Genomic DNA, 23444 nt, shown 5'->3' with positions numbered 1-23444 from the left:
ACATGGAAACCCAAGGCTGGCTCTGTCCAGTGATAACAAAATAAGCCAACCAGTATCTCAAAAGCTCACTTATTCACTTTTCATATCTCATTTGTGTGTAAAGATTTGGTTAAACAGTTATGGTTTTATTTCCTGGTGCAGAGCCAGACTGTTTCCCCACTTCCAGCTCACCAGCTGACTGTAGTCTCATATTTAATAGATATTAGAGTTCTGTCGATCTTCTCGTCTAACTCTCAGCAATAAAGAAATTTCCCAAAATATCAAACTATTCCTTTAAAAGGTTACTCAACTACTAAATAGCAGAACCTGAACCAGTTGTTTACCACCCACCCACACACGCCTCTTAAAGAAAGTGACAACAACTATCTATGTGTCACACATGTATTTATTCACATCCTTGTTCCCAGTGGAAAATATTATATGACGACATCTAACAACATGTAACTACACACTGACTGTACAAATATGTGAGAAAACAAATAACGAGACATGAATATGTTTTTTTTTTTTTACGGCAGTGGTCTTCTGTAAATATAAAAAGAAGTTCTTATCAAAAGATCAATGTTCTCACCATGCATTTTTAAAACACAATACGGCACCAACAAGGACAAATGATTCTATAAACAATATTGACATAATACATTCTGATCCAAAGTTTAAAGAAAGGAAGAAATGGAAATTCATCAAATACACAGTCTGCTCTAATGATGATCAAATCAGTTCTTGTCATGTCACATTAGTGAACATTTCAAGCTTCGTTTTCAATTTGGATGTTGTATTTATGAATACTTTTTATCATATTTTGCTGACATGAAAGTGGTGAAAATCATTTTATTCTATAACCTACTGTTTTGTATAAGGCAGTAGCTAGTTCCTGGTAAAATACATGGAGTTGGGTTTGGTAAAAACACACGTTGCCTCTGTTTTCATCTTTGATACACAATATCCTTTGTGCAACATCTTATCTGTCTTTTTGACACATTCTCATCTGCCTGTACAATTCATCCAATCCAAGGCACATGGGAAAGTCATTCAAGAGTGTCATCACTGTGTTCAGAGGTTACTTTAAACATGAGGACAGCGTACACCTAGACTCTGCCACTTGCCACTCCCCCTAGATGGAGTTATGGCAGCCAAAAAGTTTGTGTACGGCTTGTGTTTCAACTTCATCCCCTTCATGTGCTGCTGGCCATGGCTTTATTTGTGCCAAAATTTTGGTTTGGTCCTCTTCAGTTGATGCTCATGTAGCTTCCGTCCAGGTGAAATCTGTCCAACAAGTGACACAAAAATATGTCAAATATATTGTAATTCAACTGGTTGAGAACAAGGAGCACACGACCGAACCTTGTGATAAAACGGAGGAATGGAAATGAAAATGCAATAAACCAAAGAGTCCACATCACTTTGTGAGGATGAACAGCATGAGCTTCACGGACTAAACGGAAACTTCCTACTTGGCAGCAAGTCAATATCTCAACAACTAATGGATATATTACCAGGAAATTTGGTTCAAACATTCATCGCCCTAAAAAGATGAAGCCTGCCAACTTCAGTGACTTTTCCTCCACAAGGTCGAAATGTTCATTTTTTAGTAAAATGTCTTAACAACTATTGGATGAATTACCATGAATATTTGCAGGGGAATTAATGTTCGCCTCAGGCTGAATTGTAACAAATCAAGTGATGCCCTTTATTTTGCCATCATCAAGTCAAAATTTTAATTTGTCAATTTTTTTTGTTTTATGACCAAATACCTGCAGAACGAATGACATTCCCAGGCAAATGTTAGCATGATAACACACCTGATAAACCTTAATATGCTACCTGCTAATGTTAGCATGTAGCTCAAAGCACTTGTGCTTAAGTCCAGCCACACAGAGCTGCTAGCATGGCTCTGCTAATCATGTGATAAACACTCTCGGGGATATGTCCTTGCTTTTAATATACGTCATACATCAAGATACTGACTGAAATACCTTTGAGAAAATATAAAGATGCTGTGCTTGAAGAAAAAAGAAACAGCAAACCACAATATGAACATGTGGATGATTTGATTAAATAATCTATAAAGAAGTAACACACGGATGAGGATGGGATGTCAAAATGGAGATGACTGGCAACACGACACAACACGTGACCCACTGTGTTTGGTCTCACCCTTAAGTGCTAGAATGGTTGTCTGATGGTTCATCTGTACTAGTGGCCTCATCACCAACCACCTCAACTGACTCAGAATTTTTAGGCACTGTGTCAGACACTTTGTTTTCTGGAGAAAATCTGCACACACGAGCATTAATCATGAGTCAGGACAAGAGGCAGGGAGGGGAGAAAGAGAGAGGAGATCCTCACGGTTACATTCTTTATGAGCTAAGTAGTTACAGGTCACGCTGGCAGAATACAATGAAAAGATACAACCTTTTTATGCAAGAAGAGAGCAATACAAAGTGATCTTTCATTTACAGAGGCAGAGCAGCACGAAAAAACCAAAGCCTTGAACTGCAACAGACATGCATTAAAGGAAATGCAAATGACACCGGCATCTGTACCTGCCACTGAGCCCTGAGCTGAATCCTCGATATAGCAACCAGCATTTTATCTTCTTCTATATTCCACTAATAACGAAACTGCAAGAACAACACTCAATTATCTGTGACTGGCTCACTTCCTCTCGCATCTACAGCTTCAGCGAACTACAGCACTCACCGGCTGTGTGTAGGACTGCGGTTGTACGGAGTGGAGTGAGCTCCAGGGTGAGGGTACTGAGGTGTGACGGGTGTATCGTACTCTGTCAGGCCGACCGCCAGCTGGTTGCGCCAGTTGCCCGTGCTCTCCACTGAGGACACTGCGAACGAGACAAAAGCAAACACACTCAGCTAATGTTGGAGTGTAACTCAGGAGTAATTGTTGTTATTGGAGACACTGTTGAATCCAGCTTCACGTCACTATTGCAAAACAAACACCCCTCACATGAGATGGCAATATATACATTACAATTAGCAACACTTGCCTGTATTTGTGTTACTCTACATTGGTGTAATTTCATATATTCATACAAATCAGAAAAGGATATCATTACCTAACTGGTTTTGGAAATACAGTCCCAACTTGGAAAATAGGTTAAACATTTTTTAACATGCAGAACTTGTGTGACTTGAATGTAATATTAATACATGAGAGGCACAAACTGGGACTAATTTCCTCCCACCCTTACGTTCTTGGCACCTTACGAAAGCTGTGGATGCAGGATGTAAAAGAGCCTCCACTGAAACGCGCATAAATAAAACTGTCTTGGGTGTGTTAGCAGTTTTTTAAGGCAAGGTGGAGGAAGTCACACTGAGGGAGAACAACATAACTCAAGTGGACAAATTAAATGTGGAAATAAAATAGCATCGCTGGCAGGATGCGTACACATCACAAAGACCATGCTGGCTGATATGTATTATGTAATAAACAACTAAAAGCAGACTGATATGAAAATATATCCAACACTAGTTTAGAAGAACAAAAACTGTTTTTACTTCCTATGTCTTCCTAATTTTTTCAAACAGCTCAAAGACATTGTCTCACCTGAGGAGAAGGAGGTGGTTCTGCTGGAGTGGCTGAAGGCCGCTGGCATGGTCTGGTAGCCCAGGCTGAGCTGAGAGCCGCTGTCGAAGTCATATCCAGCCAGCATCCCCCTCCCTCCATCCCTGTGGCCCCTGCTCCGGTGATACCAGCCTCTCAGATGCTCTGCCACCAGGGCCTTCTGCATGTTCTTGGCCAAGAGCTCATTTCTGGGCCCCTCTCTGTTCCGCGGTGGCCTCACTGTCGCGTAGGGATTCTGGGACAGACTATCTGCCCGGTCACTGCTATAGTGCCTGAATCTGTCATGTCCATGATACCCATTTATTTGGTAGGAAGGGTTGACGTTGTAGTGGCCTTCGACTTCATTCTCATACACATAGGCACCGTTACCGAAAGGCTCGATGTCCGAGCAGGGGTAATCGGTGACGTAGTAGGGACTAGGTGCATAGTGTGCTGAGGCGTCACATGAATAACTACAACCAGAATGGTGCTGGACCAAGTTGGGCATACTCCCGGTATTTCCATACACTTCCACCTTCCTGTGGAGACGATGCATGGTTGAGGTGCGGGAGTCCAGAGTACTGTAGTGGGAGTTGGCTGCCCCGCAGTAGTCCAGACTGGACTGACTAGTGTAGGAGGAGCAGTCCTCTAACACCTCTGTGCTGTTGCTGCGGTGGGCCTGTGACAAGATAAACACTGGCTTCTCCGAGTCTGTGTCTTTTCTCAGTCGAGGTTGTGACTCCAGACTTCCGCTGCGATGCCTGAAGCAATGAGGAGACCCCTCTGACCTGGAGAAGGGACACAGCTTTTAAACTGTTTCTTAAAAGAATAAAATCAGTTATAAGATATTATTTCCAGATTTGTTAGTACAATATGGGTTAGAGGTTTGTATGAGAGCTTTAGTTAAAGGTTGTGCACAAGCAGGGAGTGGGTTGGAGTGAAGTTATTATTGAGGAGAAGGACAGATTTTGGGTTGGCAGTGCTGGGGAGAAGAGATCACACCTGAGCTGGCTGCTGCTGTAGGCATTGCGGGTCATAACCGGGGTGGGAGGCATGCTGCGTGGATCTCTAGGAGGTCTGGGAAGGGTTTTATAGGGACTACTGTGGGTGGAGGAGACCTCTCTTGGATTCTGGTAGTAGTGGGAAGCCTCCTGACCTTCAAAAGCTAATCTAAAAGGGTGTGGTATTGGGAGAGGATCAAAAAAAAAAAAAAGGGATGAGACTTGAGGTAAGGAATGAGGATGCAAACATGACACAACATATATTATGGATTCTGCCAAAACATGACATCACTGCTTCATTCCAAGAACACGGAAGCTTTAAATAAAATGTAAAGTTGTAAAACAAGTTATGCTTTCCATAAGACCTCATGGGAACCGTTTCCCCACCTGCTGTGGTTCTTGTTATTGTGATTTTCCCTCGGAGATGCCTGTCTATCCAGATCATATTCTGCCCCCAGCGATCGCATTGGACTCAGCTGAGGGGAAACTTGGACTGACCGTGAGCGTGGCCTCTGGCTGACGCCGTCTGAGTCATCTGAATACAAAGGGAAAAACAGAGTAAAAATTCTGAAACACTGTATTTGAATATCAGCCATTTAAAAAATTTGTACAGCAGGTCAGATGATTTGAATGCACCAGAATGTGTGCTGTCTGACTCACCATCATCCAGTGGGAGACTAGACAGGGAGCTACAGTCTGAACGGACGAGTTCATCTGGTGAAACAGAAAATAATTCCATGTTTATTATGAATATAGCTAAATGATTAATGCAGGAACACAGGTCAACGTGCACCATACCTGCAATGATTACTGAGGCCCGCTGCGTGGGCTTTTTTCCCTTTTTGATTCTGTACTGGTTCATCTCATCCTCTATCTGCTGGAGTTTGTGCATGGCATCCAAACAGTTTCTTCTCCTCTTCTTCTTGACTGTTTTGCACAATTCTGGCTCATTTGCAAGTTTCTTAGCCGCCTCCACAATCTTTTGCTGCAGGGCAAATCTGCTCTCCAGGTTCCTGAGGAAAGGATCCTGCACAGACCACAAGCAGCACGGCCCCAGAGATACCAATAAGTTATAAGTTCAGCTACACATCAGGAAATCAGGATATAACCTAATCATTATCAGATTTCCCTATTAATTTAAAATGCATAACAAACTATATCTAATTAAGTCTTCGTGTCATGTGGACCTTATTTAAAATCAATTCTTAAATAAGCTGCAAATACAATACTGTCATATTCTGCAAATTAGCAGCTGACTGAGCTAATGTTGGCTATGTAGCGATAGGCAAACCTAAAAATAGCTCTTTTAAAAATGGGTCAAGAATCTATAGTTTCTTTTTTTAAAAAAAGGCTACAACTGCTGAGCGCTGTACTTTTAAGCAAACATTTATCAAACAGGAGTAATTAGTTGTTGTTTTTTTCATCTACTAAGTAAATATTTGCACCAACAGAATGGTGCCTGTGGGATTGACTCAAAATAAACTACAGTGCCCATGTTCATCAAATCAATGATTTTGGACAACAGAAGATGTCTATTAACTACTTGCTGTTTGTAATGTTTACATGGGTTTTGTTGACAACAATAAAAAAAAACGGGAAAATATTAGAATTAGCCGTGTCAACTTCAACATAAATAGAACAAACAGTGTTAGACACACACAAAAAAAAAAATCAGGCAGGAATTGCTGCTGCATTTTGATCTAAGAGCACCATCAAATACAGACCTCATTGTAGGGGAACAGGTCATCTAACTTGAAAGCAGTGCCGACACGCCGTCTGACCTGTGGCGGTCTTTCACCTGAGGAGAGTGGATACTCTTTTGGCAGCTTGCCAGTAAGCTCCTGAAAACACAAAACAACAAGTCCCCTTGACAATGAAATGAACTGAGAGTAACAGCAGAAACCATTACTCTACCGACCACACAACAAGACAGTTTAATAAAGGGAGTTCAGCAGACTGAATGTGGCTATTTACAAAAAAAAAAAAAGAAGACTTATATGTGCCTTGCAAAATGTAGTACCAGTGCAAAGGGAAGTGTATATAAAATGATTTCTCACCGCCTCTCGCAGGCAAATCTTTTTCAGTTCTTTTGTTTTCTTGGCCAAAATATCTTGGATCTCTTGTTCTTTTTTTCTCAGCTCGGAGAGTTTCTCTTTCTTCTGTTCCTCACTCATTTCAGAGTCTGCAGAACCTGCGAAAACAGCATTCTGACTGTTTATATCCTCATATCCAAAAAATGACATCCATGTTACTCTTCAACTTGTCTTTTTTTTTTATTCACAAACAGCTCATCGTTTATGTTTTACAGCTCAGTCAGAGACAGTTGTGAGCACAAATATGATCTGAAATAATAGCTTAATGCAGACCTGCTGCATGAGCTGAGACAATTAAAACCAACCTGTAGATACCAGGCTCCCATTGCTGGCTGTTATGAAGTTATTCTTTAGGCCTGTGTCTCCCAGTCTGTTCATTTTTGCTCCTCCATGCTCTGTGAGATCCATGGCGATTTCCTCCAGACTCCTTGCTGTTCCTAATTTAGCCTGAAAAAACAAAGAGTATTGCGTAAAACAAAGATTAGCAGATGTGTAACTCAGTATTTAAAATAACAGGCAGTAACTGATGACTGACACTTACTTTGCTTTGCTTTCTGTCCAAGTAAAACTGGTGCTGGCTAATAGCCATGACCCAAATGGTTTTGATCAGAGAATGGCTGGCATACCATGTGTGGATAAGTAGCCCTGTCTGCCCAAAGGTGCGCTTGGTTACTGCTCTCCTGTTGCAGGGAACACACCACAAAAGAAATCTGATTGGTTGATGTTACAGTTTTTGTCATATCTAATATAAAAGCTACAATGAAATGAATGATAGTGAAAAGATGGATCAGTCAGAGGTTAAACAAACATGAAAACAGAACAGTCAACTTGTACAAATGGATCAAGAATCACAAAGAGGAATCTCTCCTGCTACTCACCTGTGTGGATCATTAACTTCTACAGCAAATTTTTTTTCTCTGAAGTACAAGTTTTCCAGCTGCTTCCACTGGTATAGCTGGAGGTAAACACGGAGCAATAACAATATGTAGTTAGGGAACTTGATATTATTCTGGGTAATTCACAACATGATATATATAGAGACAAAAGGTGGTGCAACGCCAGGAAATAACAGCTTTAAAATGTGTCCATTTGTACCTTCAGTCCAGGTGAATATTCACATACCATTTTCTAAAATCATCTAAAATCTTGACTGACGTCAAATAAACTATTACAAGGGTAGTGCAGGTGTTCTGGCCTGTTTCAACCACAGTCATTAAAGAAAGCCAACATGCACTGTCATTAGAGTCTGGGCCGCCTGGCATGCCAAGTCTGCAATAATGCAGGTGTTAAAGAGAGAAGAAGACCACAAGGGGACATTACACAAAGACTCATCGCGGTATAAAACACCTTCCATGGCTCATCATGTTCCGTAACACCCAGGTGCTCACTGACAACAGCCAGATATGAACAGTCTGTTAGGGCAAATGACTCACTGTATGTCTGGACAAGATCCGAATGAGACACAAAGTTGAACACACAGCACACAGAAAATGATATTACACGTGGCTGCTGTGAGGGGTATTTTGGATCACATTCAGTAACAAGTTTAGAGAAGCTGACATTCACCCAGTTTTACTTTAAAAATGACCATTTTATAGATTGTTTTATTCAAAATGCAAATTAGTAAATGTCCCAAAAACACAAATAACTAAAGCTCAGTCTAATGCAGTCTGACTTCCAAAATTGACCAGACAAAGAAGTTTAGTATCCAGTCTTACCAGCACAATGGATGTTCACAAGTTATTAAATCCTCCCCGTCTTTGCTGTCAACTCACACACACACACACACACACACACATACTTCGTTCTGTCTCCTGTCAGCTCCTGACTTGTCTCCTCAGGTATTCTCAGAACATGCAGGGTGACGCCCAAATCCAGCCCCTCTCCCTTTGACATCACCAGCACACTCCCTCTTCTCCTCTCCCAAACTCACAGCTGGCTGCTGCTTGCACAATTTTTGAAATTCAGCAGACAAGCATGTTCAGTGATTGTCAGGCTTCTAACAGGAAGACAATGCCAGTAAATGAATAAGAGCTGTTATGAACTTTCACCTCTTTTTTCATTTTTTATTTTAATCACAGCACTGCATGTCTGCACCCATTGACTAGACAACATAGCTTACAGATCACTCACATGGGTGTCCCTCCTATTAATTCACAAGCTCACAACAGTGGAACAGGAAAAGCAGGTTCATACTGAATGTATGATTCTTAAGGACCAAACTCATCAGCCTCATTAAGGTAAAGTGCTAGAGCTCTGACTGATTTGAGATTTTGCTACAACTTTTCAAGTCTGGCCTCGTCTGCAGGAGCTAAAGCCCAGCCTTTGTTGGAGTGAAGTAGATGATGCATGAATAAGAGCTGGTGAATCAACACGCTATGTGCAACAGCGGCAATCCTTACCCCATGCCCTGTGCTATCATGTCCACAGTCGGATTAGTGAAGCAGAGAAACAGCAGCAGCCATTTTGGAGAGCGAGCTGCAGGAAATGTTTACCTTTCGAGGTTTTAATTTATCCTGCAGGTCGTACTGGCCGATGCCTTTATAGCTGATTCCAAGCCACCATGGGATCCCTTGTTTATCCTGTGAGGCAAGAGCACAGCTGATATGGCTGACTCAGTTTCAAGCGTAACAGCTGTCATTTTACATTAATCACAGCAGAGGACCTACCTTAACTTCATAATAGTGCACGCCGTACGTGGGCAAGGATTCCACTAATGTCAAATACCTAGAGCGAGAGCAAAGCTTTATCAAAACCACAAGCTGCTATTTGAACATCCACATGTGGTTTACCTTGGAAGTGTGATGATAGCCCTGGGAATTTGATATCTGTCCAGAGAATCAGTGTGACTCATTGGACTGCAACTGAAGAGGTGCTATTGATTTCTATCAGCTGATAAGAAAGGGAATGCCAGAGAGAGAGAGGGTCGTGCTAATGGAGGTGAAAGGAAGATGAATGAACTTAAAGCTTAGTAACATTCACTGTCTAATTACACAAATTTTTCAGTACTTACTGCACAATGGCTTGTCCTCGGGACAACCCTTTCAGCTGTTTATAATATTCAATTACTCGATCCTCACTGCAATGGCACATAAAGAAGACGGCCATTTACTCTTTAAACAGGTGCATATTATCAGATTAAGCAATTCTATTGTTGGTTAAATGATTTTAACGGAGTGAAAACTTTCACTTAACCTCAAATAAAAAACAAAAGCAAGAAGAGTGAATGTTTTTCAGGTCAAGGCTAAAGGACTGCATGATGTACAACGTGAAGGGATTTCAGACTTCAAATTAGCATTTCCTGTAAGCGTACCAGTATGCAAGTGATGGGTGTTCCTTGAGTACTTTGGTGGGAAGAGTTGGTAGCTTCTTCAACTCAGCTCGAGTGTTTTCATCGCTGAAACAGAAATTGAAGTTCTGATAACAGTCTATAAGACTACTTAACTGCACTTCCTGGATTTACTCAAGGTACTTCTAATTTATTTCAATATTCACCTACTTCACACTCCACAACATATCAGAAGTAAAGCTTTGACTTTTTGCAATAAAGCATTTATCTGAGGTTCATAAAATATGATAGAGTGTAAAGAATAACTACACAACAGTAGTTAAAATTAGCTCTACTTCAAACATCTACAACATTACTATGCTCCTTAAACATTTATGCAAAAGTAATATCAATCTATTAATAACATAACACTTAAGGGGCCACTCTGCATTAGGAGCACTTTTACTTTTTGCTACTTTAAGTACATTTGGCTTGTAAAATGTATATACTTCTATTTCAGTAAAATTTGTATTCTTAATTAGTGTATTCTTACTCTGTAGTACTGTGACTTATTTGAATAAAGTATGTGAATACTTCTCCCATCATGGTCATTTAGACTTTGTGTACATTTTATTTTCCAACGTGAGTATCTACATGCCGTTTCAAAATACTGACTCCTCATTTTTATTTTTCTACAAGTGGTAAAATTTAAACACACCGAGTCTAAAAAAAAAATGGAATGAGCCGATACATGTAGGTTTTTAAATTGTATATAAGCTCCCCTCAAGTTGCTTAAATCCCTCCAACAAGACATGACCTCAGTGTCCTCCACACTTAGCAGCTACAGTGATTATAAAGACTTTACTCTCATATTCTCAAACCATCTCACAGACCAGCTGCTGGCTGAAGCCAGGTGGGGACCTACACAAAGACCTGCAGTATTTCATCAGAACACTACAAGCATATAATATTGAAAGGCATCTCTGTTAGTTGTTAACTACAGCTAAAAGCTGCACTCTGCAGTGTAAAGGTGTCTCTGCTCTGGTGCTTGGCTTCTATCAGCACTGTGAGATTCATTAGTTGCCTGGTGCAAGCTGCTCAGCACTCTGCGTTAAGCCCCGCATAACACTGCTATTGATTTTGTTGTCTGCATTGAAATAAGCGACCTATTGAATGTCTTGGCTAAAAGCTCACTACTAACTGCTGTTAAATACTTCGTACCCAGATGATAATGCGCTCTTACCTTGTGTAGTCTCCCTTAGCCTCCTGGTGATTAAAAAAGAACATCTTATTAGATTGCATGCTTTTAGATGCAGCAAATTAATGTATGTATATGTGGCTATTAAAAGCACTAACCTGCAAAGCATTTGCAGCTAATTTGAAGACGTTTTCACTTTCCACTTCAATGATCCCCTGAGAGAAATAATAAAGCAACAGGATAAAAAATAAATAGGATGCAGAAAATGAGGTCTATGTGGAGAAAGCTTTCTATATCCAAACATAGAATCTTCTCTGTGCTGCCCTACAATAACCTCTCGAAATGAACCCTTGTGTTTTTCTACTTTCTTAGACTGTCTGCTTTACATTCCAGCCAGCAGAGTGAGAAAACTGTGCCCTGCAGCCACTGTGTGCTGAGCTGTGAGGTGCTGCAAGGGTCCAGAGACAGTGAATCATCAGGAAGCTGCTGAGAAAAAAAAAACACATCTATGGCAGGATCATTTCTCATTGCTTCAAACCACAGAAAAAAACAAGAGAAAAACACTCACATTGTAGACAGCAGATTTCGCATTCAGGAAGAATAATTCCACCGTTATGATGTCCTTCAGCTGCGTTATGTTCTCTACATAAAACCTGCGACGGGAAAAAAGCAGATGCATACACAACAAATTTAGGGTGAAACCGGAGATAACTTGTCACTTTGATGTTGCTGCACATAGGAAATCCTACATTTCCAATACTCTCTGGCAAGTGCTTGCTTTGGTGAGCAGTGTGAGGTGAGAGTGATGTGCAAAGGAATGACAACCACCAGCTGGAGACATTGATATGTATGTTCAAGACAATCAGAGTAGGAATATTTTATCACAGAACTACCCTGGACATAGTACTTGTCAGCAAAGTAGCGCTCCCTGCTGGAGAGCTTGTACTTTGCACAAGGGGATGAATTATTACCTGACCAGGAAGTTGAGGGCAATGGGCCCAGGCTTCTTCGAAAAGTCATGTTCAAGAACTCTGCGGTCCATCTGCAACCACTTACGCTGACCACTGCAATAGCAAACAGACTGACGTGTCAGAAAGCTGCTTTTTGTACACATCTGTGCGCACACACGCACACTCACGCACACACACATACATTTATGGACATCTGTAAATATTCAAACCACTGGAAAAATAAATGGAACAATTTACATACTTGTCATCAAAAAATGCGAGTCCAAAGAATTCCTTTTCTTTGAGGTTGAAGTGGGAGGACACCAAGTCGAGGAGTTCGTACGACAGCAGCTTCGGCTGTGAAGGAAGATTTAGATTTAATGGGAAACTGACCGTAATCAGAACTATCAGGTAAACATCCCTAGTAAATTCATTCAGACAATTTCCTTGATAAATGTCTCACGGATAAATGTTTGGTCTGTTGTTTCCTTTCTTCCCCAGAGAAGTCAGACTGAGAGGTCAACTAGAGGGCAGAATGGGACTGGCACTGACACTTTCAACAGTGCACATACTCAGGTGCTAAACCCAGGTCGTACTGCTGCAGATGTGTTCTTCCTGCTCACTGATTTAACCTGCTACATTTGAGGGAACGTGATGGAGGTAACAATACTTCCCTAAAAACCCTTTTCACAACTTTTGAAATACATTTCCATAGAAAACATACCACATTAGTCTTTACAGAACAGAAAATAATCTGTATTACATTTCTATATCTACTTCTATACCTGCACTACCTGATTTTTTGGCCACTTGGGCAGAGGTGACAAAAGTAACCTCAGTTGGGAGCAAAATGATCATTTTTTTTTCCGTTCACCTGCCAGATTCAATTCTAATATTCATCCATCTTTTAACTCTGGTTTGGTCTCCACCAACTCCAAAGGGAAATATCTGGCTCTTCACCAGCTAGTAAATAACTTTCTTCTGTTTGATGCTGAGTAGGTAGTATACAGTGGGTTTTTATGGCTTTTACAATGAAAACAGCTGCCGGCTGCAAAATAATGAAACACTCCATCGAGTTGAGGGGAACTGCAAAGTCAGCTGATAATTCGGTATCTGTGATTCGTCATCACAAGTCATACCTTTCACATTACACATAGTCATTGAATCCATTGTTAGTATAAAAATAGTAATTGTAGCCACTTTAAGTCAGGAGCATTCGTACCTGAACCAGCAGCTCCAGCTTCCTGTCATCCAGCAGCTGCACTTGGCACAGTCTGCCCTCAGTCATCTGCAGGGGGAAAGAAAAGAGGAAGCTCAAGGCTTGTGACCCAGATTGCAAACGATTCATCATCACAAGCGGCAGTGACATAAGGATCTTGTGTATTACTAATGTTTTTACCATAGTGGCAGTACATCATATACCACTTTTCCAATTTCTACAACATCTAGAAACAAGAAAATAAAGAGTTGAGAAACAGTTGCCATATTGACTATCGGCAGTCAAACAGAGCAAAGGCCTTGGTGGTAAATACAGTGATCCTTTTCATGAACCCCCCCCCCCCCCCCCCCCCCCAAAAAAAAAAAAAACACTGACGTTGTTAATGACAATAAAACCATTGTCTTAAGGATTTGTTGCCATAGCAACCAAAGGAAGGATTTCTTCCATTTCGAATCTTTTGCATTCAACTTTTGCTCTTTCAGTCTCACAGCCGTTCCAGCATTTGATAAACAAACATCCAGTGTTGGAAAGTAACTAAGTACTTAAGTATAGTTTTGAGGTTCTTAAACTTCACTTGCATATTTCCACATGAAATGTAAGTGTATAAGTATAGACCTAAAGATTAAACTATCCAACAATATATAATTTATACAATATATAAACGTAAAGATGTTCAATTAACTTAATCTCCACCAGCTGCTCTGATGTGAATTTAACCATAATAGTTAAATGATATAATACATAATAACAGAACGTTTTCAGGGGTATTTTTCTGCTCCAACTACTTTTACTTTGATATAATAACATTTTTCCTGATAGTTACTGTTGTATTGTTATCTGAATACTGCAAAAATATTCATGGTTTTCCAGTGTTTCACCTTAAACAATAAAACATTTGTGCATCTCGTTCCATCCAGCAAGCAACTTTTTATAGCAGTAAGCCACAGCTTCATATCAGATTCTGACTAAACTCTGCATCCATTAAATTCAGTGCTCTGGTACTCGTGCCCACATGATAAGATCATGTTTGTTTGCTTGTGCGAGATCATTTTTTTTTGCCCTTCAAAAAAAGCTTCTTGTGATGTCAGAGTCAGGCTGACCTACTGGGAGACAGTGAGAGCACCATTTACTCCATAAATCAAATAGCCGGTAAAAATGACAGATTGAGGTTAACCAGTTTTACAACAAAACCTGCACACAAACTGAAAAAAAAAAGCACTCCGAACACATCCAACAGCCTTCTCATCTGACAGAATGAGGCTGATCACAACTTCTAACACTTGGACTGAGTGAACTGAGCAGCTGCGGTACCTGGTAAACCTCTCCAGGGAGAGTGCAGGTGTGGATGCATCCCTGACCAGACTTCATCCTTTAATAAGAGTCTCCTCTTGGATCCAGACCATGAAATTGTTAGCTCCAACTGAGCAGCACCAGACAAATCAAGATTAACCAGCGACGTCCACCCAGGTTATTGACCGACTGACTGACTGACTAAGCAGCAAGGCCTTTGCTGTGTGCGGTGACGGCTTATAGAGTGTGGCCAGTTCACGAGAAATCAGCAGCTGACTTAATGAGAGCTGACTGGGTCAGACTCCTGACCATTGTTTAGGGTTTACAGCCTATTAATATGAACAATATGGGTCAGACAAGAAACATAAGTGGTTAATATGAGGCAGTTAAGCATGCCTATAATGTCTGCTGATAGTTTAATTTACTTTGCCCTCTTTTCACTAGTGTGCTGTTCTGTGGCTGAATGGGTCTGAATCTGGATATCAGGTTTCTCGTGCTTCCTCTTCCTGTAAATTTTAACTGAGTAATGTTATTTGATTATAGATGCAAGAGAGATTTCCACTAAAGTGACTGAAACAACTCAAAGACATTTTACTTTGCACACACTTTCTCATTGATTCTTTCCTTGCACTGCACTAATAAATGATTACGCAAACTGCCCTGCTTCCTGAAAGCGACTGAGCACACCCTGTCACTCCTTTAAATTACAGCATCTGTATTATTTTAATGAGCACTTTGTCAATTACAGCCCCTGAATAATGTGTCTTTCTTATCGCCGCCATAAATTTTCTTCCATGATCTAAATTAAAAGTGCACATTCAATAAATCCCATTAATTTGGAGTGTGGCTACTCCTGACAATCACAAAGTGTATCATTACATTGATTTGAGCTCGATTTGGATATGACTGCATCATGGTGGGGTCACACGATGTGTTTCTGTAACAACTGACATGTACAGTGAGGGTACTGGCCACTAGATGGTGCAGGATTATTTTCCTATGTGAAGAAGAAGTTCATATAGAGAAAATGGCCACTCAAACAAACACGCACCACTGAGGAATTTTCATAAGCACTTATTAGCTTAGCAGACGAGAGTCTAATTCAGCTGGGAGAACTCGTGCTCATGCAATATAGATGAAATGAGTGGAAGGAGGAGATGTGATTTTTAGGAATCCACACCATTAATCATCTGAGAGCTATAATCACTACAAGAACTGCTATTTATATCTGGGTGAGGAGCCCAGCAACCCTGACTAACCCCACAGTGTCTCAGTAGTGACAGAGAGAGGAGACTTTTATCAAATGGTACACACAACGAGTGGCAAGTGCACTGGCTGCGATTTAAAAGTTGTGTTTTTCTCAGTAATTACAAATGCACACTGGTAATCATTTTCAACCTTCGTTCGATGTCTCAGAGCTGGTGTGGCTCATCCCAGAAAAGCAGACAGTGCTGCTTGGTCGACCAAACACAACCTAATTAACCTCAATAAAGGGCCAGCCTTGGACCCCGTGGGGTTAAGACAAGCATTGAACCTTAATGTAAAAAAAGACACGGAGGGAAAAAAAAGAAAGAGCTGTCAGTCTTTGTGTTTGTCTCTCCAGAGACTGGATAGGCGCTGGTTGAGTACTGCGCCACAGGGTGCGGGTTTGGCTCCAGTCTGGAGCCTGAGGTTGGCATATAGACAGCTTCTTTTATGTGTGCTACAGTGCAACATCCCAGTTGAGCCTTGGTGAAGGTGCAGATGTGGCCTCACTGACGAAGAAACAAAGAATAGCCATGTTCATTAAAATAAGATACAACCTTGTACAATGCAGAGATGTAAATCCTCCTGATGATGAGCAGGTGTTGTAAAGCAATTAATTCCTCATTTTATAATAGCTCGTTAATAGTGAAAAATAATACAATATCAAGCTTGAAACATGTACAATGAGCTCACAGGAGAATTTCTCTGTCTCCTGAGTAAACTGTCTGTCAGTGTTTAATACGTCACACTGGTTAAATGTCATGTCCAGACTGCAGCCTGTCTTATCTCAGTTTCCCATTTTCATGCATTATTGATGAAGGATGGTATCACACACAAGTCAGTTTCTGCTCCATGCTTACATGCTGTTTTGAAGACACCCGTTGCAATCGTAAAAACATGTCAATTATAATAGTTATTATAATATAAATAACATATTCCCAAACTATTTTAATTTACAATTTTGAGAAAACCTGTCCAAATTATTAGAATCCACTATGACATATGACCCACAAAGACAAAGACAAGAAACCCAGAGAAATAAAAGTAGAAATGTGTTCCAGTTGCTACAATCAGACTTCCTAACAGGATGTGATATCCAATACATTGTGATGCTAAAGGGAAACACACCAAGTTCTGTGTTTTGAGTGCATGAGATCTTACAGTTCCTCTGTTAAAACAAAGTACAATCAGCAGATCAAGTTCTATAGCTGCACCTGATGTGTCTCCGACCTTTGTCACCTGACCGACTGGTAACGATAGAGCGACATGCGCAAGGCGTGTTAAAGGCGAACTCCACCGATCGCACATCAAAGTCTGTTTGTAAGTCTTGGGGAGTATTGATGCATATGTAAACTAGAATGGCATTCAGTAGAGCGCACACCTCCACCGAGGCAAAACAATCCTACACGTCTGTGAGATCCCAATTTCTTTTTTATCTGGATCCACATAATGAAATTGCACCGAATTGCACAGTAAGTTCTCAACACCATCAATATGTCATATGTAGACATTATTTCCTGAAAAGTGATGAAAATGTTGAAAATGCCCTATCTCACAATGTTTAGTAAGTTAAACTGAGCTGAACTAGATAGGTACCAAAACAGAATAATAATAAACAAAATGGCCGAAGAAAAGAACATATGCTTTGTCAACAATCCCACCAATTCCTGGATCCCCCCTTTTAACCGGATTGGCACTTTAATGAGATCTTCCCTGGCCCATGCCTCATCCCTCCACCAAGTTTGGTGCAACTCAGTTAACCACTTTTTGTGTAATCTTACTGACAAACCAACAAAAAGACACGGGTGAAAACATAACTTTCTTGGCAGAGGTAGTAAAAAAGTTAGGCTACATTAGCCACTACTAGCATACCCCCGAATCTCCAACTTAACTATCATGGGTCGATTTGCATTGTGAGTAGTGCAGGTGCCAGGTTTTGCCAAGGAAGAAGAATGCGTGGCATAGCAATGACAATATCTCTGGTTGTACAGTTTTGGGGGGGCTTTTCTTCCTCTTTTTTTATTGTCAATTGTGACTAACTATAGGAGTACTCCTCCAAACACGACTTCACAGATTGACTCAAATACATAATAATTGAGCAACTGATCAATTTATAAGTCATTGTTTTGGTCTTTTTAGAGGTTCTAGTTCTACTGAAGAAATCCCACTGACTGGATGCTTCACTTGTATATGTATTAGCAGTCCAAAAATAAAAGGCCCACATTAAAGCCTAAAGGTAAAACTAGACAGAGTCCAGTCACAGAACAAGAAGCCAGCTGGTTAGAGAGACAGTGGGCTGAAGGATACAGCACAGGATTATCTCCTCACCTCATATCTCATCATGACTCATGTTGTCAGCGGTCAAAAGGTATCTGTCTACCATCATCTCCCAGAGAGAACCCGTCTGGCTGTTTGTGATATCCGGGAAATTCATGAACACAATGAGGCTCAGGATATTATGGACACATTAGAACCTGTGAGAAATATTCATTTTTGATTTTATAGCGCAGTAGATGTTTGATACAACAAAGGCAGGCAGCATCACAGAGGAGTGATTTATGTGAATGATGTCATCATGCAGTACAAATTCCTATTCCCACTCTGAAAAGGAAGTCCACAGAGGCAGTAGGACATCGTGATGTATTTTTTCCATGGCTGTCCAACAACTACAAGCAACATGTACCACATTATATCATTCAGCAGTGGCCAAATGTACTTCTATCGATTTCTGTAATATGGTGGGTGCTCTAACCAGTTGAATGTCTCACCATCACGCCCAAAATAAATGTTCTGCAAAAACCATAGTCGAAATTTCTTGTTACTTTACTGGCAGTCAAATATAAGCATTTTAGCACCGGAAATTAACAGCGACGACTGTCAAACTTACAAACAGAGGGGTTGGAGATGAAAAGTTCGCCTAACGATACAAAACATGAAATGCAAGGAAAGTAATATTCAGTGTCACCAAGATTATTTAGCAACACAACACAAATCCAACATGACCGAGACTGTGACACAGCACTACAAGCGGCCCGCATTAATAAACCAGACAAGTTACAATATGCCTCTCCTGTTACACACAGAAAGAAAGCATACAAGCCAACACAGTAAAATTAAGGCAATTAACCATCAACACATAGACCCAAGTAGCTACTAAATATAAAAATTTGATTTGTTTTTACTCATCCATGATTTCCTGTGTGTGTTGTTGATGGGAGCGGGGCACTCATGTCTTTAGCTGTGATGCAAGCCTCACAAAACACCTTGTTTTGTGTGGTATCATAGGCTATCCAAGGGAATTTTATTTTCCAGCTAGCTTGAAAAGTCCCTCCCTTCTTTTGTCCATCTTCGTTTCTGCAGTTGTCATTATCTTCGTTATTGCTGTTAGTAGTTTCACTTGGTGTTTTTGGTTTTCTGATCATAAATTTGGTCAAATAAGTAAGTTTCTAGCCAGCCTTGCCCTACGTTGGCGCCTAATTTGACCCCGCTATGCCGCGCATGTGTTGCCTTGAGCTGGGTCCGGTGGGGTGAAGCTAATGCTGGCTAGATTGGATCAATCGGATGGGCGCTCTGTGATTGGTGGCCACAGGTAGGGGCAGTATGGTAGGCGGGTTGGTCCAAAACGTGCGTTTTGATGTCTGCGTTAAGACGTCAAATTTGTACGTCTAAAGATGACAGATACTGCCGTGTTAACACGCCAGTTTTTAACATCAATACTTCCATGCTACTGGTTGGCGACTACATACCCACCACTTTTCGACAGAACAGTAGAATGGCGATACATATTCAAGTGAGGAGTCTTAGTGATACAGTCACATTTAATGTTTCTGTCCCTTCTGTTCTCAAAAGAGCTGCTTGCATCCACAGAGTTCCAGCTGCTGTCGTAAGAACTGACCTTGAGTGATTGTGACTGTGTTAAAAAGAAGAAAAGCAACATAACCAAAGAAAGGTTCAGTGGTTATATTTTCATTTTCATCATATAGTCATCCCTTTAAATACACTGCTCAGTGGCTGTGAAGCCTGAATAGTATTTGCAGAGAAATGCTCAATGTTTAAATGAGCCAAACACCCACATCAAGTTTGTTAAAAGTTCTGTATTATAGAATATAGTCTATATTCTAATCTAATAGAGACTTGTCAGTCTTTGACCAAAGTGGTGGACCACCTCATCAACAGACAGACCAATAGTTCCATCTCTACAGCCACACTGCTACAGCATGTCTAAAAGATTTAATCACATTCAAGTTTTAAACACAACAACTGAATAAAATGATATCATAATCACACATAAAGTAAATTGTAATGAGTTTGAACGTGTTATATTTCCTACTATTTCTGGTCTAATTGGGACAGAAATTAAATATTTTAATAATACTGAGACCCCTAGAGGCTCAGTGTTCATTTCCACCCGACAATACACAAGTGGCAAACACTATACTGAATATTTTACAGCTGAGACCTTATGAGTAGTGTTAAGTTTATTCTGACATTGATACAAGTGGAGAGGACAGGTAAGGAATAAAGGTTTATTGCTTTGGAAACATGAATGTGCTCAGCATTAATCTGGCTGTAGTGTATACTCTGGTCCAAGGGTAGCTCTAGTGAAAAGCTGATTCATTGATTTTCCACAGTGGAGTCGTCATCTGGGCAACATGAGTGTGCCCCCATAGTAAATTTCTCAGCAGTGCATTTATTATATTTTGATATTTCTAGTGTAAAAGTAGAAAGTGTGACCAGATGGTGGCGCTGCAGTAAAGGTCAGAAGGTCAACGAAATGATCAGAATCTGGCCAGTATTGTTTGACATGTCTCTCTTTCTACCAAAGTATCAGGTGTGACCATCGCCTTCCTGACACCCTTCAGATTAAACCAAATGATCCAAAAAGCAGAAGTTCATGTTTATATTTTTATATTAGTTCCTGTGTCTATGATGCATGTGTTTTATGGATTAGTCACTGTAGACAGATTGATCCGGAGGTAAAACTCTCCACCATTTATAGATCTCAAAGATCAAGATATTCGGGTTACAGATATTTTCAAAAGCCCCAAACTGTCTAAATGCAGCATCTCAGTGCAGAATTTAAATCTGGTAAAAGCACACAACACCGCACAAGACTGATTCAAAACACACAGACTAGTCTGTCTCTTCCAATTTTGAGAGCTTTGCCACCACTTGCCCTCATTTTTACTCTTTCACAGCTGTCCCCACTGACAGTCCTGCTATCACAAACTGCAGAGTTTCATTAGAAAAAAAAAAAACTGCAGTGACTTTCTGCAGAGCTCAGGGACGAGGCACTGAGGCACGGACGTGAATGGGTGGAGAAAGTGGAACATGACCAAATTACATGATGTGGATGAAGAATTAGAAGAATCTGCAGCGTCTGCAGCCTGCATCTTCATACAATGACAATGCTGACTGAGATGTGATGAAGTCATACTGATTTTTAACTGAAAACAAATGTCAGGGATCAGCTGGTCTGCTGAAAGTGGTGGTTTTGATTTTCAGGCACCAGCATATGTATAAGACAAAGTTCTGACCCCAAAGCCTCACCAACCTGTCTCACTTAAGTGATGCTGCTCTTCTATAGGCTTTCACCTTATTATATATATCAGATTTATTCTCTCTGTGCTAAGTGTATGAAGACAAGATTACTTTCCTGTCCAAAAATAGATCTCTCCCTCTCCATCTTTAGCACATTTCTCACAAAGTCTCAGGAGGCTTTGATTCCTAAATGGAAGGATGCCAGCTGAGTGCTGAGACATTTCTCAGTAGCTTCAAACAGAACGAGGAACATCTCAGTCTTGTGAGACTGTCATACTGGAGGAGCGTGTTCATGAGGCAAGGCACTGAATTGTGTTTTTCTCTGATTCCGTTTGAGATGTTCAAAACCAGAAACGTGACTTTAACGCCCCCGTTGCCCTTCCAAAGAGTTTGTCAGAAATGCCTCAGAAGTCAACTGTGGTGATAAATGACACAGGACATCCTCTCCAACATAGAGGAAGAGCGACAAAGTTTCACGCAGGACACGTGTGTCATTCAGATACAACCATCACAACAGCAATTCCTGTTTACAACGTCTGATGCTTTAAATACACCCATATGTGCGTCTCTTCCTTCGACTCATGAGATAACATCAGCAGGTCAATGTCAACCTTTGCCGGGCTCATCCTTGTTTTTCTCAAGAGTAAACATTGATCCAGAACCTGCCAGAACAATAAATTAAAAGAGGGAAATGAAAAATGCATGAGTTAAAGAGGAGGTAACAAAGAGGGTACCTTGGCCTCCCTGCACCAAAACTACAACAACTACTGTAATGTTCTTGTTTATCCTGACTAAATATGCTTGACCCAGGTCTCCAAATGTCACCACAGTCATTGCCAAACCACATACAATTACAGGGAATGCTAATAATGCACAAAAGCCATAGAAATGTCCAGTAATAAAGTAATGATTGAACAGACAGGATTCACAGTGCTGTGAAGGGTAAAATGATGATTCATCCAGGATTTCAATATTCACCAAGTCACACTTCCTAAATCAGCTATATACTGCATGATTCATTCAGTCCACTCAAGTAGCATATAAGCTACTTTTTAACTTAAACACACATCTAACAATAGCATCTAACATTTTTCTTTATCCACTACAATCAGCAGTGTTGCCCACAGCATCCCATAATGAGACTTGCCCACCTCAGGGCCAGTTGCCACTATGCAGGGAGAACAATGAATGTGCTACAGTAGCCTTCAGTACTGTACATGGGTGGTTTCCACCTGAGCAACATGACTAAACAGATGTGTCAAATAAAGCCACACTCCACCTTGTTTTACAGAGGAAACACGCCAGTCGCCGCTGAGAGACAAACCCATGCTGTTGTAATTTTCATTGATGCTCTCTCTCCGGATCACACGCGAGCATGCCTCGGTCTACTTTGTCTCCTCACATCACAGCTCACTGAGGCGGACTGAACCTGCTCCATCACATCACAATATGGCCTTACCTTCGCGCTCCTTATATCCCGCTTTAGGTTATGTTAAGGTGGAGCCTCCCCTGCATAGTGATCACCCCCAGTTCAGCTTTCTCCCCGACTGCTTTTGCCAGGGAGAGGAGCCGCCGTGCAGCCGCTGTCCACGTTCATCCTCCGGTAGCCTACAACTGTAGCGCTCACACTCGCCTCGTATTCAGCCACACTCACCACGCCTTCAGCCGCCGGCTATTATGTGAACAAGCCCCGCATCCCCTCCCTCCCCCCGCTGCCTCCCTGCCTCCCTCCCTCCCTCTCATCCAGCAGCTGCTGGCCGATGTGGCTCGCACTGAATCCCCATAATAATGAAGTGTGATAGCCCGAAGGCTGTGTGCTGCATCCTCACTTTCCTTTAAAATGCTCTGTATGTGCCTTGTTTAGTGTCAGCAACCACAAGTATGAGATTATGTTTAATCTTTCATAATATTATTGCCTAGGCTATATGTAGGCTATAGGCTACACGTATTGGCTATTTTATTTAATAATTTGCCTTTAAGCAAAGTATTTGTTCCTTTGATATTCTCAGTGAATGGATTTTTTTTTTGTTATCTACAAACTCTTACAATTATGCCTCAACTGGCTTTTAAATTAT

General features: G+C 40.9%; 1 protein-coding gene across 3 annotated transcripts; it reads right to left on the bottom strand.

Annotated features, from left to right (window-relative positions):
- Nucleotides 1–367: 367 nt before the first annotated feature.
- Nucleotides 368–23033, bottom strand: frmd4bb (FERM domain containing 4Bb). 3 transcript variants are annotated; one of them, XM_056384615.1, is made up of 24 exons: nt 22829–23032; nt 13297–13362; nt 12337–12431; nt 12096–12188; nt 11693–11777; nt 11283–11339; nt 11170–11192; nt 9972–10055; nt 9672–9737; nt 9328–9385; nt 9154–9240; nt 7537–7613; nt 7200–7338; nt 6964–7105; nt 6623–6756; nt 6290–6406; nt 5364–5592; nt 5226–5279; nt 4953–5100; nt 4567–4734; nt 3568–4352; nt 2704–2842; nt 2158–2277; nt 368–1266 (listed from the first exon to the last, which is right to left on the bottom strand). In XM_056384615.1, the coding sequence occupies exons 2-23, from the start codon at nt 13360–13362 to the stop codon at nt 2160–2162; spliced, it is 2964 nt and encodes a 987-aa protein (XP_056240590.1). In that variant the 5' UTR covers nt 22829–23032; the 3' UTR covers nt 368–1266; nt 2158–2159. The 3 variants fall into 3 exon arrangements, with proteins under 3 accessions (XP_056240590.1, XP_056240592.1, XP_056240591.1); XM_056384617.1 differs by lacking the exon at nt 4567–4734 and having other exon boundaries at nt 22829–23033; XM_056384616.1 differs by lacking the exon at nt 2158–2277.
- Nucleotides 23034–23444: the final 411 nt, after the last annotated feature.

This window comes from Seriola aureovittata, chromosome 9, assembly GCF_021018895.1.
Source record: "Seriola aureovittata isolate HTS-2021-v1 ecotype China chromosome 9, ASM2101889v1, whole genome shotgun sequence".
Classification (NCBI taxonomy): domain Eukaryota; kingdom Metazoa; phylum Chordata; class Actinopteri; order Carangiformes; family Carangidae; genus Seriola; species Seriola aureovittata.
The sequence above is the reverse complement of the archived record's forward strand: the minus strand, read 5'-3'. Positions and strand labels throughout refer to the sequence as shown.